The 20279-nt window shown below is 33.8% G+C and overlaps 1 protein-coding gene and 1 long non-coding RNA gene across 2 annotated transcripts; one reads left to right on the top strand and one right to left on the bottom strand.

Moving 5' to 3' along the window:
* Nucleotides 1–710: 710 nt before the first annotated feature.
* On the bottom strand, nucleotides 711–15211 carry LOC148313873 (serine/threonine-protein kinase greatwall-like). Its single transcript, XM_088257600.1, has 12 exons — nucleotides 15037–15211; nucleotides 14610–14858; nucleotides 11813–12041; nucleotides 9993–10199; nucleotides 8120–8283; nucleotides 6594–6859; nucleotides 5911–6141; nucleotides 5138–5354; nucleotides 4304–4455; nucleotides 3008–3132; nucleotides 1793–2005; nucleotides 711–1102 (listed from the first exon to the last, which is right to left on the bottom strand). The coding sequence occupies exons 1-12, from the start codon at nucleotides 15151–15153 to the stop codon at nucleotides 1056–1058; spliced, it is 2217 nt and encodes a 738-aa protein (XP_088113726.1). The 5' UTR covers nucleotides 15154–15211; the 3' UTR covers nucleotides 711–1055.
* Nucleotides 15212–15407: 196 nt separating this feature from the next.
* On the top strand, nucleotides 15408–19224 carry LOC148313872 (uncharacterized). Its single transcript, XR_015839315.1, has 3 exons — nucleotides 15408–15730; nucleotides 15829–16779; nucleotides 17436–19224. It is a non-coding gene; the product is annotated as an uncharacterized LOC148313872 (long non-coding RNA).
* Nucleotides 19225–20279: the final 1055 nt, after the last annotated feature.

Below are 20279 nucleotides of genomic sequence, written 5' to 3'. Positions count from 1 at the left end.
CAAAATTCATACAATGACATTTTAGAGTGTAGAGTAGATTAATTTTACTAGTTTACGAAGCCACTACACCAGAAATGAGCACAAATAAACATAAAACCAGGTTTTGATTATTTTTGGTCCCCGTAAAATATTGTTTCAAAAGGGTTCTTCAAAGGGGTCGCCATCAAAAGCGTGAGAACCACTAATATAAAGTAACGAGCGCATATTTAAATTTCATGTTTCGAGTCACAATAACCTAAATATTTCAAATTTACCAAAATCTCAAATGAAAACCAATACAAAGATATTACACCTCAATTTTCAGAAATATGCAGATTAAAATTTTGGAATTGCAAAAAAATACATTGATGTGTATTCAGCCATTAACATATCGCTCACTCCTTTCAACAACGTCACAATGTAGTTTTATTTTTCAGGAGATCGTTTTTAAAGTTTAAAAATATAATAAAATGTATTAAAAATAAATAAATATCAATCACTTATTGAACTTTTTACTGTGCAACATATCTTTTTAGTTAAAACCTAAACGTTTTTTCTCCATTTGAAAAACATTTAGTATATTTAAAAAATAATTAAACAATAAATTTTCTTCAAAATGCAAAAAACAACTCTTCCTGCCCTGTAGCGGGTAAATATTAAGTTAAAAATATGCCGCTTTTGCTGGGATATAGTACATTTTCTGGGCATTCCAAAAACATGCACAACTGAAAATTGTTGATTTTTTATATATGACGTTGTTGAAAGAAGTGAGCCATATGTCATCTGAATGTAGTCCACAATAAGGCAAAACTAATAATTTAAAACTTTTCTCAGAAAAGTTATACCTACGTAAGAAATAAAATATATAACATATAGCCTATAACATAGATACATGTATATATTAAAATTATTTTCATAACTAGATTCATCAATAATTAAAAATTCTAAGCCTTAAATAAAATTGCCGCATTATATGTGCTTCACGATGTGTCAACATATCTCCTGATCAAAAATATATATCTCGGACTAGACAAAGCAGCACAGGAACTTTCATCCTAGAAAACTTGTGAGCAACATCATATTTCAAAGTTTGAAACGTTTAAATGCTGCAGAATGTTTCGAGCTAAAAAGGAAAAAAAATATACATGTTAGTATGGAAATTGTAGGTTTTTAATACATACACAGTACAAGCTCATAATTCAAATGAAAAACTAATTTTATAACATTCTGCCCTAAGAACACGCCCAGCATGTCCATGGCACATGCCATCCACATGCTAAAAACACATGCAGCGTGTTCATTATTTATTTGCGATTGTTGTTTTCATTGTGCCAAGCATACGACGCATGCCCTCCCACCTCAAATTATAAGTATCTACCGACATGTACCATGAAATAATTCATATTCATAATTACTAATACATTTTAATAATTCAAATATGTAGTCTGGCAGTGATACGTTTTCACGTGTTGTTTAAATTAGCGGTAAATGTGATTTATGAGAAATATTAGTGAAAATTTTGAGAGATTTTAAATAAAATCACAATCATAAGATCATGACCAAGAGTTATATTTTATATGTTAATGGATTTGAATTCCCAGCTTCCGTCATTGCGTTAGTTATTTTGTCAACAAACTATAAAGTTTTTTTTACAGTTTTAACACATAAAAAAAACAATATTTAAAAAAAAAAATTACAAATATATATATTTTTTTAATTTTAGTTGCTTTAGCTTATGAAATGAGCTTTCATTCCATCACATGCCATCTTTTCTTTTCCCCAATAATTCAAGCCGCATAGCAGAATCTGTTACCTTGAAAATAGCCAGTATCGTACACATCGTCTGGATTGGGCACAAAGGGCGGGCTGGCGCTGAGCTGATTCTCCCAGTCGATGTGAGAAAACAGTGCCAGCTGTTTCACTATGGGAGCGTCAGGCCGCTTGTCGGGATCCATCGTCAGGAAGCTCTCGATGGCCTCCATGGCCACAGGAGACAAGGCCTCCTCACCCTCGGGCCATTCTAGGTCTAGTCAATCATTCAATTTCTTTAATTTGATGGCCATACATGAAAAATACTATCAGGATCCAGTCAAAATTATAATTTATATATTAATTTTTAAATCAAACACAGATTTTTCGAGTCTACTAAGTTGTATTTTATTAACTAAAACACATAAAAAATTAATATTGTGAAAATTGTTTCGCCTAGTTACGGCATTTTCAAATGAATATCATTGTTCGTTTGAAAATGCCATAACTAGGCGAAACAATTGTCACAATATTATTTTTTTATGTGTTTTTGTTAGTAAAATACAACTTAGTAGACTCAAAAAATCTGTGTTTGATTTAAAAATTAATACATAAATTAAAATGGAGTTCTACAAATTAAACGCCAAATCAACAAACAAAATTATCATTTTGGAACAATTGTTTATAATATTTGCGCTCAAAAACATGTTTCACCGTTTGACTGCTGAGAAGCAATATATATATCGACTCTTGTATACTTTGAAAAACATCGATATCCCGACGTTTTTCGGCACTGGAAATACTGACAAAAAATAAAAATACATTTTTAATTTGTAAAAATCTTTTTTTTATCCCCCTTCAATCCACTTAATTTTAATAAATAATAATAAAACTCTTATCCGCACCCCAATGGTGCATAGGGCACTGCGTTATATAAATGCAGTATTATCTTGATTGTTTACACATGAAGGAAAGGTGATCAGCCTTCCGCTTCAGGTACCAGTCCAGGGTAATATTGAATATATGTAACAATGGAAAAATCACTTATATTTATTTTGCCCTCTTGGGAACCGAACCCGGGACCTCCAGAACGGTAGCGGAGCATGCTGACCATTACACTACGGAGGCGGATAAATTCAATAAACTTAATTTTAATGAACCATTATTGCAAACAAGTTTTCAACAATTTTAGCATACTTTAAAGAAAACATTTTAGCAGTTAAACGGTTTAAAAAATGAGTATAGTGTGCAGATATTGATTTTTAAAAGTGTAGCTTACTTCTATTCAAAATATTATTGAACACAGCTTGCGGTGTCTCGTCATTGAAGGGCGGCACTCCGGTCATGAACTCGTAGAGGCAGACTCCCATGGCCCACCAGTCCACCGCGGGACCGTGCCCTTTCCTGAGGAGTTGATGCATGCAATTAGTATATACATATATCGCTCACTCCTTTCAAGAACGTCATAAATCCAATATCGTCAATTTTCAGTTGTGCATGTTTTCGGAATGCACAGAAAATGTACTATATTCCAGCAAAACAGGCATATTTTTAACTTAATATTATATATTAATACAGGGCAGAACGTGTTGTTTTTGCATTTTGAAGAAAAGGTATTGTTTAATTTTTTTTTTAAATATACTAAATATTTTTCAAATGGAGAAAAAACCTTCAGGTTTTACCTAAAAAGATCTGTTGCACAGTAAAAAGTTCAATACGAGGCTTGATATTTATTGTTAATACATTGTATTATATTTTTAAACTTTAAAAGCGTTCTCCTGAAAAATCAAATTTTTGATTTATGACGTTCTTGAAAAGAGTGAGCGATATGTAAACATTAACACAATATGGATATAAAAGGAAATTAGTAAAACATTTCTATCTATATTCTTTCAGCTTAAATTTTTCCAGATTGTTAGCTCTGGTTGTTACCAGATTGTTAGTGCATAAAAACACCCACGCACATGCTATCTTTCTCTTTCCTTCATCCACAGAGACACTTGCCGCCAGCAACCACGATCTTCGTGTGACAAAATTATTGTCAAATGGATTGAGTGATTTTTATTATTCTTAAAAGAGTTTAGTTTTAGAGTTCTTACCTATATATTATTTTATAACTTAAAATAATAATAAACTGTGATCTGTGATCAAGTAACTACATTTTTCATTTATAAACAATCTCCTGGTGAGTTTAATAGACCGAGATATTAATACATTACATCACACATAGAATATTCAGCATCTCAATCAATTAACACGTTGACTGTCACGGCAATTTTCAGATTCCGGTCTAAAAAGCCAATTTCATTTAATCATATTATGTTATTGATAACTCTAATCAAAGTACATAATTGCATTTTCTGTTCAGGTAAGTCACCATTGATTTTTTGCTCATTACCCAAGGGTCATCTATCTATCCATATTAGCACTGATATACTAGGAATTTTATTAAAGCTGCACGAATATGGCAAATAAACTATATATAGTATGATATAACTCGTAGTCGGAGTCCTAGCAAAGAACGCAATCTAAGAGTTATCTCGTAGTTGGCAGTCGACGTGTTAATATGTCATACCTCAGTAGTAGTTCAGGAGCCAGGTAATCGGGTGTGCCGAGGATGCGCTGATCGGAAGCCTTATGTCCTCGCCTCACAGACTTGGGCGTCCTGTACGGGGTGTGGACAGCTCCGATACTCTTTGCTCCCTCTATCGGAGATACTGCCTCTTCCTGAACAAAATATTTGAATTACTTTAGAATATACACACTAAACTAAACAAAATTCAGATCATCGTAATAAAATGATTTTTTTCTAATTTATCAAACGAGAAATTGTACATTTCAATTGTTTGCAGTACTAATTGATAGATATATTACAATTTCTATAGTAAGGTTAACACATTGACTGCCAAATTACAAATAAAAAAAGATCCTTGGGGCCACAACTGTAAACAGCCTGCATAAAAATGTGAAGGTTGCGTTTAATTTTTTTGTATTAAATGAAACACAAAGCAATAAAAATGTAATGAAATCTGTCCAGAGATACACACAGAGAATGTATACATTTATATTATGTACATGGCAAACATTAGTTTTGAAATTGGAATGCTGGGTAAAGTAAATCAGTTTTGAAATTGGAATGCTGGGTAAAGTAAATCAGTTTTGAAATTGGAATAATGTCATGCTGGGTAACGTAAATCAGATTTGAAATTGGAATAATGTCATGCATGGTTGATTAACGCAAATCAGATTTGAAATAGGAATAATGTCATGCTGGGTAAAGTAAATCAGATTTGAAATAGGAATAATGTCATGTTGGGTGGAGTAAATAAATTTTGAAATTGAAACAATGAATATCATGTTGAGAGGTAGTAAATTAGTATGAAAATAAAATAGCACAGAAGCTTCATACCATTTTCATTGTTCGAGGCGGAAAACACTCTACTGTGGACGGTTGAACTTTCTGGGACGCCAGTTGGGAAAGATCAGATGGGTTTGTGTCATTCAACGGGAGGTTGAATCTAGTTGCTTTTGCCACTTTATTCGCATCACCCGACGGAGACTTCTTGGTGGAGGATACCGGCGTTGAGAATATCACATTAGGATGTACATCATCTTGTGAAAGCCATCTACGATTGTAAAAAGTAAAATAAAAACGGATATTTTTTTAAAGAAATCATTGACAAAGCCTCTATTTCAGAGACTAGTCTGAAGGTAGGATACGGAAAGAAAAATATTAAAACATATAATAAAAAATCATTTCTAATGGTGCATAGGGCACTGCATCATATAAATGCAGTGTTATCTTGATTGTCAACACATGGAGGAAAGGTGATTAGCCCTCCGCTTCAGGTACCAGTCCAGGGTAATATTGAATAAATATTAGAGTGAAAAAATCTCTTATATTTATTTGACCCAACCCCACCCCCCTGGTAATCGAACCCGGGACCTCCAGTACGGTAGCCGAGCGTGCTGACTATTACACTACGCAGACGGACTCTGTGTCTAATTACATAAAAGTATGTACAAGAGAGTTTAGATAAGCTAATCAGTTTAAGTTTCAGAATTGGGTGCATATAAGTAAAAGTGAAAGAATTTTTTTTGGTTCATAATACAAAAAAAGTTACAAACGTCATCAATACCTCTGGTATTTTATGAACTGTTGAAAAAACATTTTGTATTTACCTCTTTTTTAAAACTCCTTTCAATGGACTGATCTTCTTCACTGCGGTGGGGCTGAGATGCATCGCTTTGCGTTTGGGCGTGCACTCCGCTAGTTCCATGACCAAGATTTCTTGCGTTAATCCCGTATGCAGTTCACCGGGACCCGGTTTGGTCAGATAGGCCACCCGATCCGTGTTTTCATCTTCCGAAATGTTACTGGTGTCTCCCAGAACGCGCTTTCGCTTCATTCCCCTAAAAAATCATCAATTATATAGAATATAGTGAAGAGATAAAATAAATATTTTCATTTTGTTCAATGCTATCCACAAATAAAAGATATTGAATAATTTTAAAATGTAATATATGTCTAATGTTTAACATATGAAATAAGTTCAACTTTTAATTGTTGTCGTTCATTAACCCTGACCCTAATTATGTAGTACACTAATCACAAGTAACAGGAAATCGAATTAGGATCTATACAATGTTTTTTGCTGTCTCTCGCACTCTACCAAAAGTAAACCAATAGAACGCTTATAAGCGCCTCCCGCTCTCTACCAACAGTGTGGTCTTTTAAGCCTTTCCCGTAAAAAAATGTGCTAATATCGAAATGATTTACATATTATGTAGCATTGGAAACGTTATGGAAGAATTCTCAATGAGTAAACGAGTTCACAAGAAAATGATAAAAATAAAATTCTTACCGATAGTTATCTGGTCTCTTAAATGGTCGTATTCTACTCAGCGGAGAAGTCACATCAGATGGTTTTCTTCTGACAAAACTTGGAGAGAATGTGCCCTTTTCTTTCAGACACATTTTACAAGAAGTATTGGTAGAATTATTGGTGTCATTGTAATCCTTGGACTCCTCCGAAGTCGGTTGCGTACCATTCATTTGCGAAGACACCTCTTGTGATGTTGTGGAACCGGAACTTTCGCAAGTGTGATAGGAACTGAGGGAACTCGTTCCCTTGAACACAAACACAAATGAACATGTTGAACACAACTACAAATGAATTATTAAACCCTTATCCGCACCCCAATGGTGCATAGGGCACTGCTTCATATAAACACAGTGTTATCTTGATCGTTAACACATGAAGGAAAGGTGATCAGCCCTCCGCTTCAGGTACCAGTCCAGGGTAATATTGAATAAATATTACAGTGAAAAAATCACTAATATTTATTTGACCCCCCCTGGGAATCGAACCCGGGACCTCCAGAACGGTAGCCGAGCGTGCTAACCATTACACTACAGAGGCGGACAAATACAAATGAAATCAATCTCAAAGGAGATGTTTGGCCTAATTATTGACCACGTACAATTCATATACTTTTTACTGACTCCATAGTGTATAGGGAACTGCTCCAACCCAACGTAGTATTAATTTTATTATAAATTACACGAAGGCAAAGTCCTACACTTGAGATACTTTTTTTTAAGGATTTTTTTTAAAAAAATGCTTAAATAAAGGTGCATCGTATAGTCCACAAAATACGGTACCCGTTCCAAAATTTCCCCTTTTACTACTATTTAACGCCCAGACCCACTGTATTCATGCCATTCAAACCCCTTTTTTTATGAGGGTATCACAGTGGTATATGATATCCCTCACTCCTTTCAACAACGTATATATATTTAAAAAAACTTGACTTTTCAGGAGATCGTTTTTAAAGTTTAAGAATATAATAAAATGTATTAAAAATAAATATCAAGCCACTTATACAACTTTTTACTGTGCAACAGATTATTTTAGGTAAAACCTGAAGGTTCTTTCTCCATTTAAAAAAATATTTAGTATATTTAAAAAAATAATTACACAATAAATTTTCTTCAAAATGCAAAAACAACACTGTCTGCCCTGTAGCGGGTAAATATTAAGTTAAAAAATGCCGCTTTTGCTGGGATATAGTACATTTTCTGTGCATTCCGAAAACATGCACAACTGAATATTGTCAATTTTTGATACATGACGTTGTTGAAGGAGTGAGCGATATGTTATTTATTGTTTCGGCATTCACCTTGTGTTAAGACATGGTTTATTCATAAATAAAACAATTGCAAACCAATTTACTCAAGTGTTAAAAACCACTGTGGTAAATGATAATATACTCGATAGAAAGAAGCGTAACATCTGTCACAGAAGCCATTAACTAGATTGCAGAGCAAACTGTGCCCATTGGGAATTATGTTTCATGCCTTTGCATGAGTAAACACTAGTAAAGTTACCGTGATGCTGTGTATGTTTGGAGTGTTATCCAGCGTCATGTTCTCGGCAGAGTGGAACGGCATAATACCAGACATCCGAGAGTTGTTCATCAATTCCCCAGAGTTTCGGTTCATAAAATCATTCATAATGCTATTCTTGAACAGCGAATTGATACCACGCTTATCTGAAAAAAAAATTATTTATTATAACTGCAAACAGTTGGTAGTTTTCCATATTGAATTGTTGTGTTTGATAATGTCCTAAGAAGACGAAACGCGTCACGTATTAACACATACATAAATAAATGTAGAATTCAACCCAACAAACCTTGTTTTATTTTGGATATATTACTTAACAATTCATTTTATTACAAAAACAATATATATTATTTACAACATTTTGAGTGTATCTAAATACTTGTTCACAAAATCTGTGTTCTTGTTCAAAAAATCACAAAAGCTTCTTTTCATCTCACCAATAGATGTCTCTAGTGAAGTTCTGAAGTTCAAGAACAATGCTTCAAAAATTGGTTCATATATACATATAGAACTTCCAAGAATTTGAGTAGTGTGGTTGTCAATAATGGGTAAAATTGGTGAATGTTACACGTGTGTAAAGTGATCACTTTAACCAGCCTATGACGGTCGTCAGCCCCGTAAATGCCCAGACTTCCATATTCTTCTTCATCTTTGATGAGATGTCAAAAAAATAATATGAATATATATATTACCACTAAGAACTTTAAAAATGATATTAATAATTTTGTATGATTTATATGGCGCCATTTTCATCAAATATTACCTCAAGGATGCTCCACTGTAATTGGGGAAAAGGAGATTGTAGAAATGATTTGGGAAACCAATTTGTTTTTAGTTGTTTCCTAAAGTTTCCCTCACTGTTTCTAACTACCGTTGGAAGAGCACTCTATGCCATTGTTCTCACAACAGCAAAGGCACACTTACCAACTTTAGTGCGCTGGTTGCGAGCTGGTAAAATCACTTTACCCATAGCAGTTGTTTTGGCCGATGAAAGCTTGAAACGTCTATCAACCAATTTGTCTAGAATGCCCAGCTCTTCTAGATACTCTGGAGCCATATTACACATTAAATTGTTGACATGAGTAGACAGAGTGTAAACTCTACCCTTTCGGGAAAGCTTAACCAATACAGTTCGTGAAGTAGTAATAAATTAGAAATATTACTTAAATAACTTTTAAATCCATAAAAATCGGTTAAAATTGTGCTAATAGAAATAACTCAATTCAATTCAAACCCTTATCCGCACCTCAATGGTGCATAGGGCACTGCATTATATGAACACAGTGTTATCGTGATCGTTAACACACGAAGGAAAAGTGAGCAGCCTTCCGCTTCAGGTACCAGTCCAGGGTAATATTGAATAAATATTAGAGCTAAAAATCATTTATATTTAAAATCACTTATATTAAAATAATTTATTTGACCCCCCCTGGGAATCGAAGAATAATAAATAATAATAATAATAAAACAAATTATCCAAGTTATTTAGTATTGACAAAATTTATTTTGAAAAGATAAACCTTGCAAATACCCAGACTTCCATATACCTCTTCATCTAAGCTGATATGTCAAATTGATTTCTATAAATTTCAAGGTTCAATAAGAGAACACCAAAAGTACTAACTATATTGAAAGCTGTCCCACCGCATGCCCAGATCTGATACAGAAGCATCTAGGCTTCCTGACAGATCGCTCTAGCTAAGCAATTTTTTTTGTTGAACTAAGTTGCAAAATTTATTGAAAATGTGAAACAATATAAAATTGTATCCCGATTTTACTGTGAATTTACATTTAAAAGCTTTCAATTTACTTGTCACTGCCAATCTAAATAAATACAGGTACAAAAAATACTAACTGCTTTCCTCGAGCGTGTGAAGAAGGTTCTCACTGGGGTCCATGGCCATGGGAGATCCGATGGAGTTGCAGCTTCCCTTGCAGCCAGCCGCGCCTCCCAGAGGGCCCCCGGAACCAAAGGACAAGTGCGAAGTCAGAGACAACAGCTGCCCGGGAGTCCGCGCGTTGAGGTTAGGCGTGCAGTTCATCAAGTCGGACATTTCCAGATCTTTAATCAGAATCGAGACAAATTGTGATTCGTGTCCATCAAAAGATATTGGTAGAACATCACGTTATTTTAATATTAGAATAAAAGAACACATAACGCCCACTCCTTTCAACAACGTCATATATCAAAAATTGTTAATTTTCTGTTGTGCATGTTTTCGGAATGTCCAGAAAATGTACTATATCCCAGCAAAAGCGCCATATTTGTAACTTAATATTTACCCGCTACAGGGCAGAATGTGCTGTTTTTGCATTTTGCAGAAAGGGTATTTTTTAATTATTTTTTAAAATATCCAAAAAAAATTTCAAATAGAGAAAAAACCTTCAGGTTTTAGTTCAAAACGTGGCTTGGTATTTATTTTTAATAAATTTCATTTTATTCTTAAACTTTTAAAACGATCTCCTGAAAAATCAAGTTTTTTGATATATGACGTTGTTGAAAGGAGTGAGCGATAAGATGCCTCGACAGTAATAACTTCTCTGAATTTGCCAATCATCTCACAGATTCTAATATCGTTTTCAACAGTAACTGGAGTAACAATATTTAATACATATAATAAATGGTTAAAACTGAGTAACATTTTTATGTGTTTTTTTTAATATCATACAACTTAGTAGACAAAAAAAATCTGTGTTTGATTTAAAATTAATATATAAACATTTTTAACATTCGGAAGACACTTTAAAATAATATTCCTGTAATAAATAATCAAATTAATTTTCCTCATAGTCCTATTATTTGATTCAACATTAATAAGCTAGAGTTATCAACACCCAATTTAAACCCCGCCTACTCCTTTCAACTTATATAAATCCGACGTATTTTGACTAACACCCCTAGTGCATGTCGGACCTCGGTTCCTTAGTGCATGTTTGATCTGCAATCTCTAGTGCATGTTGGTCCTCAGGCCGACCAAAATCACATGTGATCAACATTTTATGCAGTTATAAGTGTGTGAATAGTGCTTTTTGTCCGCCTCCGTGGTGTAATGGTAAGCAGGCTCGGCTACCATTCTGGAGGTCCCGGGTTCGATTCCCAGGGGGGGGTCAAATAAATTTAAAGTGATTATTTCACTCTAATATTTATTCAATATTACCCTGGACAATAATTCAATATTACCTGAAGCGGAGGGTTTATCACCTTTCCTTCATGTGTTAACGATCAAGATAACACTGCATTTATACTATGCAGTGCCCTATGCACCATTTGGGTGCGGATAAGGGTTTGAAGAAGAAGAAGAATAGTGCTAGGTAGTGACATGACATGTTTTGTCCGCCTCCGTAGTGTAATGGTCAGCACGCTCGGCTACCGTTCTGGAGGTCCCGGGTTTGATTCCCAAGGGGGGTAAAATAAATATAAGTGATTTTTTCACTGTAATATTTATTCAATATTACCATGAACTGGTACCTGAAGCGGAGGGCTGATCACCTTTCCTTCATGTGTAAAAACGATCAAGATAACACTGCGTTTATATGACACAGTGCCCTATGCACCATTCGGGTGCGGATAAGGGTTTTATTATTATTATATTATTAGTGACATGTAGCATTGTTTGAATGCTGTTGTAGTGATTGTGAGTGATTATATACTAATAAAACATAAAAAGCTCTTACCTCTTTGGATCTCTATTCTTGATAGTCCGAAATCAGTCAATTTAACGTGACCCTGCATGGTAAGCAGCATGTTGTCTGGCTTCAGATCCCTATGCACGATATTGTGGCTATGCAGATACTCCAGGGCTAGGATAACTTCCGCGCCGTAAAATGTAGCCATCGGTTCCTCCAAGTAGCCGTAAACTCCTAAAAGAGATTTCAAGTCGCCTCCCACCATATAATCCATTACCTGAAAATGTTTTTCAAACATATTTATTTATATTTCATTATATACATAGTGTCCGCCTCTGTAGTGTAATGGTCAGCACGCTCGGCTACCGTTCTGGAGGTCCTGGGTTCGATTCCCAGGGGGGTCAAATAAATATAAGTGATTTTTTCACTGTAATATTTATTCAATATTACCCTGGACTGGTACCTGAAGCGGAGGGCTGATCACCTTTCCTTCGTGTGTAAACGATCAAGATAACACTGTGTTCATATGAAGCAGTGCCCTATGCACCATTGGGGTGCGGATAAGGGTTTTCTTCATATACATAGTGCCTCCGCATAGCCCGCCTCCGAGGTGTAATGGTCAGCGTGTTTAGCTACCGTGCGGGAGGTCCCGGGTTCGATTCCCAGGGGGGGTGAAAATAAATATTAGTGATTTTACACTGTAATATTCATTTAATATTACCCTGGACTGGTTCCTGAAGCGCAAGAGTGATCACCTTGCTTTCATGTAAGTAATGATCAAGATAACACTGCGTCAATTCGATGCAGTGCCCTATGCACCATTGGGTGCGGATAAGGGTTATAAGTAAGTAATATACATAGTGATCACATAAACCAGCTAATGACAGTTGGTAATCTATTTAAATGCTTAGACTTTTCTCCATTAATTTTGAGGTATCAACAAAAAAAATATATTATCATATTTATTTTGCAAAACTGCATATTAAATTAAATTCTTAACCATTATTTAATGACGTTTACCTTAATTGCATACTTTTTAGGTGTTAATTGAATTTACATAATGTCACATTGCATTTGTAGATTAGTGAAGGATTAAAAATGCAGCTAACCGAAAACCAACAATTAACTTAAACCCTTCCCTTACGATGCTAAAAACTTCCGCGCGTTCCGGTGATATGTATAATATACACCATATGAAAATGTGATTTAAAAACGTGAAAAATGTCAATATTCCTAAATGTTGCTTTTATTGACCATAGTTGAAATTGAAATGTATCAATTTTGTAAGGTTAGCTCTGAAAAGTACCTAAAAAAGAAAAAAAATACATCGCAAGTATCCGCCACAGCAAGTGCAGCGGTACAACCATACCGGACAGCGTCTTGTGAGCAACTAAAATGAGATTGTCCAAAACATTATGAAGCTCCGTGCGCGTGTGCGTAAGGTGCGGCACGCACTCATAGTCTGAGAAACGTCTGTATATTGGTGACTCTATCCCGATGTATTTTACAATTTATTTATTTCTAACTAACTAACTAACCATCACGCCGCTTCTCCGCAGGGGTAGGCAGATAGAATAGAGCGCCACACCACTCTGTCCTTGCAAACATTCTTCGCCTCTTCCACGTTCATGCATCTCCTCATACATACCCGCCGATTGTTACGACTCCTAACCTGACCACTTTCAAGTATTTGGCATACCTGATCGTGCCATGTTTTTCTCGGTCTTCCTCTGCTTCTTTTCCCGCTAAAATTCGCCTCATAAATTTGTTTTACCGTTCTTTCCTCACTCATTCGTTCTACATGTCCATCTCAACACACCTTTCTTAATTTTATCGATAATGGTTATCTCAGCTTTGCATTCCTTCCTTATTTCACTATTCGCACATCTATCATACATCGTTTTGTCACACATTCTTCTGAGATCGCATTTCGACTGCATTCAGTCTACTTTCATCCTTCTTTTGCCAACTCCATGTTTCACTTCCATACATTAGAGTTGAAACCAGGACTCCGTTGTGCACTGCCAGTTTAGCTTCCGCTGATAGGTTTTTATTTGCTATAACTGATTTCAGTGCACCATTCACTTTGTTCCCAGCATTCTATTATAATTCTTTATGAATAACTTTATATTATAATTCTTTTACCTAACACGTAATAGCATTACGGAGGAATACAAAAAATTCTGAACATGTATCTATCATATTTTATACTGATTTTCTCATTTTTAAACTAGAGTTGTAGTAAATACATATCACCGGGAGGGGAAGGTTAATAATGTGTAATCTCTTGACTACATGAAAGTAAATTAAAGGCAGTTTATGAGTTAAATCAACATGAGAAACTAGTTTGAAAAATGCCCTCAGAATATAGAACACAGTTGACAGCTCACACAAATCACTCACTCCTTTCAACGTCATAAATCAAAAACCTTGGTTTTTCATTTTTAGAGTTTAAAAATATAATAAAATGTATTAAAAATATATATCAAGCCACTTATTGAACTTTATACTGTGCAACAAATCTTTTTAGGTAAAACCTGAATGTTATTTCTCCATTTGAAAAATATTTAGTACATTTAAAAAAATAATTAAACAATACCTTTTCTTCAAAATGCAAAAACAACACTTTCTGCCCTGTAGCAGGTAAATATTTAGTTAAAAATATGCCGCTTTTGCTGGGATATAGAACATTTTCTGGTCATTCCTCAAACATGCACAACTGAAAATTTACGATTTTTGATATTTGACGTTGTTGAAAGGAGTGAGCGAAATATACTAATTTCAATACTTTATTTGATAGGTGGATAAAAAAATAAAGACGGAAATCCCTTCGATGTTTACTCACAAGATAAATTGAAGATGCAGATTGTAAAGAATAAAATAGTTGAACGCAGAACGGACTTCTTGACAGGGCTAAAGCATTCCGTTCAGTAACTACTTGAGACACCATATTCTTGTTGATCATTTCTGACTTTTTCATCACTTTTATAGCATAGAGTTGATCAGGATTTGTCTTCTTGTATCCGAGAAAAACTTTGCCAAAGGATCCTCTGCTAATAGGTTTTACGATACAAAAGTCTTGAATCTCCGGAGGCTATAAAACAGATAATATTGAACTTTGGCGTCAAAAGAATCCGACATTAGGTACAAAACGTGGCAAAGTTAACATGAAAATAGTTGATTAAAAAAATTATTGAAAATAATTTGATTATTAAATGAGGAAAGTAACAAATACTATCATTGAATTACCAGTATTTAATTTATCATTTTACCTTCGTGGCGGACGAATTATTTTTAGTTATGGTGTTCAATTTTTGCAATATAACACTTTCTACATCATCTGTTTTGTGAGGAGTCGAATTTTCTTTACCTTCACTATTATTTTCCATTTTCGGTATTAATTTTCTTGTAAACTTACGAGACAAACCGAATGGACCGAAAGTTCAAATTTGAACACGATTTGACAAGACGAATGGCAGTTTTTTCCCAATATTTTTAAATCTATGGTTAAATATCCTCATGGTTATTGTGACTTGATTTACTAAGCCAGGTACATTTTTTTTTTCAAAAGTAGGTAGGTATCCCAGGTGTCTTTCTGGTTTGGACTTTCTCTATGATCGTTTGTATCATTGACAGCTGTCAATGATGTGTTGTTTTTAGTTTTGTTATAATAATAATTCTGTACGTAATGATATAGATTTATTTTTTTTAAATAGATTAAATAACAAAAACGTAGTTTACGATTCTCGGATACTTTTTTCTTTCTTACATTTTACGAAATTACTCTGTTAATTTTACAGCATTTTTGATGGCTTTCACAATGTATTAATGATCATTAATAATATTATTTGTATGTTCAACATGAAAGGCGCGTGTAGACTTTGTCTCGATAATGACGCAAATTTCTATATATTTTCCGATGATTCTACTGTTCACGAAAAACTACTATCATACTGTAAACTTGAGGTATGTTTTAATGTATTATGACTTAGTAAATTACTTGGTAAATTTAAAGTGTAAAACTACATATTGATATTTTTGCTATGTGATTTTGGATATTTTAGATATATAAAGATGATGGATTGCCAGAAACCATTTGCAACATTTGCTTACAACAACTGGACATCGTTGTAGAGTTTATAAATAAGTGCGAAGAGAGTGATAGAATCTTAAGAAATGAATTATCATTTTCGACAACAGTCGAAAAAAAGGATGATATCGTTAAAGTAAAAATTGAAAAAGATGTCGAAAACTTTTCATCTTCCTCTATTGGTGTTCTCGGGGAATATAATAAACATAACTTAGATGTAGTTGTCAAGGATGAGTTAATTGACGATTGTAAAGATGATGATTTGTTTGATTTTCCTAAACTGGTTGTGGATGAATCGGCTGATTCTAATGACTATACTAGTAGATCAAAGCGCAGCAAAAGAAGCACCAGGAGATCAAAGAAACGAAAATCGAAAAGCAAATATAATACGGATGACAACAGTTCTTACGACATACATTCTCCCTCCGATAACGATGACACGCGCTGTAGCGATTTGAGCGCTTCCGAAATAAAATTAGATACTAGCGAAAGTCAATCTATCAAGAAAGAAATTTCGTCAGAATCTACGGGTCGTCCGAGAAAAAAAAAACGCAAAAATAAAGACGGCACGACTGCAGATAAAAGGAAATATAGAAAAAGTAAGTTTGAAGATGAAAGCTCGCTGTGTCCATTTTGTGGCAAGAACTATTCTCACGCCCGAGCTCTGCGAATACATATTCAGAGACATTCGGGAATAAGGCACAAATGCAGTACTTGCCCTAAAACCTTTTCTACCAGAGAATTGAGGAAAGTCCATGAACAAAGGCATCTCGGGATCGTGAAGGTATTCCCCTGTGAGGTGTGTGGAAACACATTCTCCACGAGCTACGAGTGCAAGAAACACTTCCAAACTGTCCACCAACGACTCAAGGCTGTTGCTTGTAAAATCTGTAACAAAGTACTTTCCAACTCCAGAGGACTAAGCGTAAGTTTTTTTTTTTTTTCTACCTCGAAATTATTGATTATAAAATCCCAGCTTTTGTTATTATTAAGTTATCTGATTAAAAACTATTTCATCAACGCGATCGCTGCGTTTCAAATTTACACCTTGCAGTGCAATACTGATATTCATCATTTTCTACAATTATTTTCATAAGATCCATTGATATTTCATAACAATAACATGCAATTAACAAATCATTTAGATAGTCGTTGCTCCACTATCTATTCCACTACCTTAACTTGATAGTCTGCCCTTATCTAGTGGAACTTCTACTAGCTCATGGAAATAATTAACTTGATAGGGAGTGGACATAGGTCTTAATAGGTGTCCTCTGATTAAGAAGCTAACGTCTGCCTGGTATTCCTACTCAAGACTTTGGGTTTTAGGAGCAAGTGGATTGATCTGTCAATGTGTATTTTACATGATTGGTTCAATACTGATGTTTGATTCAAATAAAACAAGTTATGGCACGGGTGAGTCCAGATGAAAGCCAAGGGTTCTTTATCGGACCCGGAAATGTAGTGGGAGCTTTTAGAGTTAATTATATCTTAGTACATTTTTAGAAATAAATTTTTGATGTACAAGCATTGATTTTTTTCTTAACTATGAGTGATTTTAATCTTTTTATTTTATTTTAGGAACATATGAAAATTCACACTGGGGAGAAAAGGTTCGAATGTCAATTGTGTCAAAGAAAATTTACCCACAAATTGTCCCTTACTTGCCACATACGAGTCCATACGGGGGAACAGCCATACTCCTGTCAGTATTGTGAAAAACGCTTTTCTATTGGCAAATCATTGAAGGAACATGAAAGGCTACACACGGGCGAAAAACCATATGTATGCCCGATATGCCCAAAACGATTTGAACAGTTATCAAATATGAAGAGCCACTTCAGGTACAACCATAAAGGATTGGACTTCAAAAAGGCTCAGCAAGCAGCCGCAGAAAAGGCAGCTGCTGACGAGAAAAAAAGTGATTCAGCTTTGTTATCATTTAAAAATTGACCATGCCTTCAACATTGAATGATAAATATGTGTCGTCCATGTTTCTAAGAAGGGTTATGTCTAAAGCATGGGTGGCCAACATTTTCAGTAGCCAGGCCAGATTTTAGAAATGAGATTTCCTACCGGGCCGTAAAACAAAATTTATTTTATTATTCACAGCAAACAAGATAAAAACATGTTATAATTTTTCAAGAAAGAAACAAAATCATTGCATATCAGGCATGTTGGTTTTCTTTTAAATTCCACAAAAAAATAGTTTATGGTCCATACTTATGTATTAAAAACTTCTCAGTTCTTCTGTTACTCTTCTCTCCCTTAGTCCAACGTATTTACTACTTGACACCATTATGGGTCTTGAAATTGCCAGGATCGTGAAATACTCCAATATATGGGATATGATACGAACTACGCACGATGGAATATTCTTTTGGTGGTTTTGTGTACACCAAAGGGAAAATGTGTGATTTGCTCCGCGGGCTGCAGGTAGACACCCGGCGAGCCGCATGTGGCCCGTGGGCCATGGGTTGGCCTCCTTGGTCTAAAGGGTTTTTAACAAACATTTTATACAATTGACTGTGTACTGGCTCCAGAAAAATAAGTTTCTGAAAATACCCTTCTTATTAAACATTGACAACACATATAGTTATAATTATTGAATACATACTTCTGTTTAAGGATTTTCAATCATCTCTCTATGAGAACTTTTGCAATTATTAAACTAATAGTTAGGACATACATACTGATTTGTAATTAGCAATATTTTAGGTGCTTGAATTTATTATATATGATATATTTACCTTTTTGTTTATTTTTTGTGGAATTGTGGAATTACTGTATTATTAGGCAAGGCAATATTAAACCAATAAACTTTAATTTTTCATGTCATTTAAAATAGATGTCCTTTATCAGATAATGCAACAATTCAATGATCAATTGGATAAAATATGTACATACTCTTTGTGCATGTTAAAAATTAAATATTTTTTATCAAGCAAAAGGCTAATTGACCAACCACATTTTTTATTTTATTTAACTACTACTACTGCCAACCCTTATTGGTACTCAATGGTGCATAAGGCACTGCATAAAATTAATGCTATGTTAGTCGGTTGTTTATATTATGAAGAAAAAGTTATCGTTTCAGCAGTCCTGGATACTAGTCTGAGGCAATATTAAATAAATATTTGGGTTGAAAAACGCAAATACTTATTTTATCCCTCTAGGGAATCGAACCCGGCACCTCTAGTATTATAGCCAAAAGTGCTACCACAAGAGGCGAACATTACTTTAACTTTATTTTTAATATTTTTCACATTAATCAGTCTGTGGTGAAGTAAAAAAATATATAATTAAAATGTAACTTTGTTTTAAAATTACTCTAAATGACTTAATTATAATGTCTACCGGTTTCAAAGCTAACCGCTTCTTTATCAAGACTGATTAATACTATTATTAATCAGTCTTGAAAAAGAAGCGGTTAGCTTTGAAACCGGTAGACATTATAATTAAGTTATAGTAAAATATTTATAGTGATTTTAAAACAAAGTTACATTTTAATTATAAAATGGAAAATCACAAAGTTATTGCTTCAAATATAAATTATAAAAAAAATATATATTTACGTATTTTCTTTCAATCCAGCTCAAACCTAAAAAAAGTATTTTCATTATGACTTCTCTGAAGTTCAATTATTTACTATGTTAGGCGTTATATGTCAAAGTGAAATGATATGTAGAATTTATAGTGATTTGACAGAAAAAATAACAAAAATACAATAAATTAATTAATGTATCTCATCATTCTGGAAGCAGCAAAATATTTTTCAAGAAATCTCATATACATTATACAATATATTTTTAATTTCAATTGAACTCAATGCTTTAGTGGTTGCATTTTGTCTGTTCTACTTTGTGAATAATGATTAATTGCACACATATTTGTTTTTTTCTTTCTTCAAAATTGATGATTTTAAGCCCATGAGTCCTGAGCATCGCTAATTTACGAAGGAAAATGTTGATTTTAAATGGATGGGGGTAGGATACAAGGGATGGTTAATATCTGTATTATCTTTCTTGCATTGAATGTATACATCCAATAGTTTTTAAATATATTTTTTAATTGTCTATAAATGTTTATAATCATTTATAGCAAAAGGTTTATAAGATGAACTTCGATTTATTTAAACCTAACAGTATGCCACTTACATAAGCATACTACAGTTTTTAATATTTGGGACATACTTTATTATCTGATATTTATAATGTACACCTAAAATACTACATTTTTAAATTTTATATTTTTTCTGTTTATTAACTTAAAGATTATAGTTTTTATACATGCAAATATCATCTTTAATTATAATTTTTTTATGCTTCATGCACACTTTGTTTATTTTATAATAATTTGTTTTAAATCGAATTGTTCGTTTCTTTCGTATTCATAGTATTATTTTTTCTGTTTTGTGAGAACACC

The sequence above is a fragment of the Brachycentrus maculatus genome, unplaced genomic scaffold (assembly GCF_059751285.1).
Source record: "Brachycentrus maculatus isolate JH-2025_06_01 unplaced genomic scaffold, ASM5975128v1 h1tg000005l, whole genome shotgun sequence".
Taxonomy (NCBI): Eukaryota; Metazoa; Arthropoda; class Insecta; order Trichoptera; family Brachycentridae; genus Brachycentrus; species Brachycentrus maculatus.
Note: the sequence above shows the minus strand (reverse complement) of the source record. Positions and strands in the feature narration are given on the sequence as shown.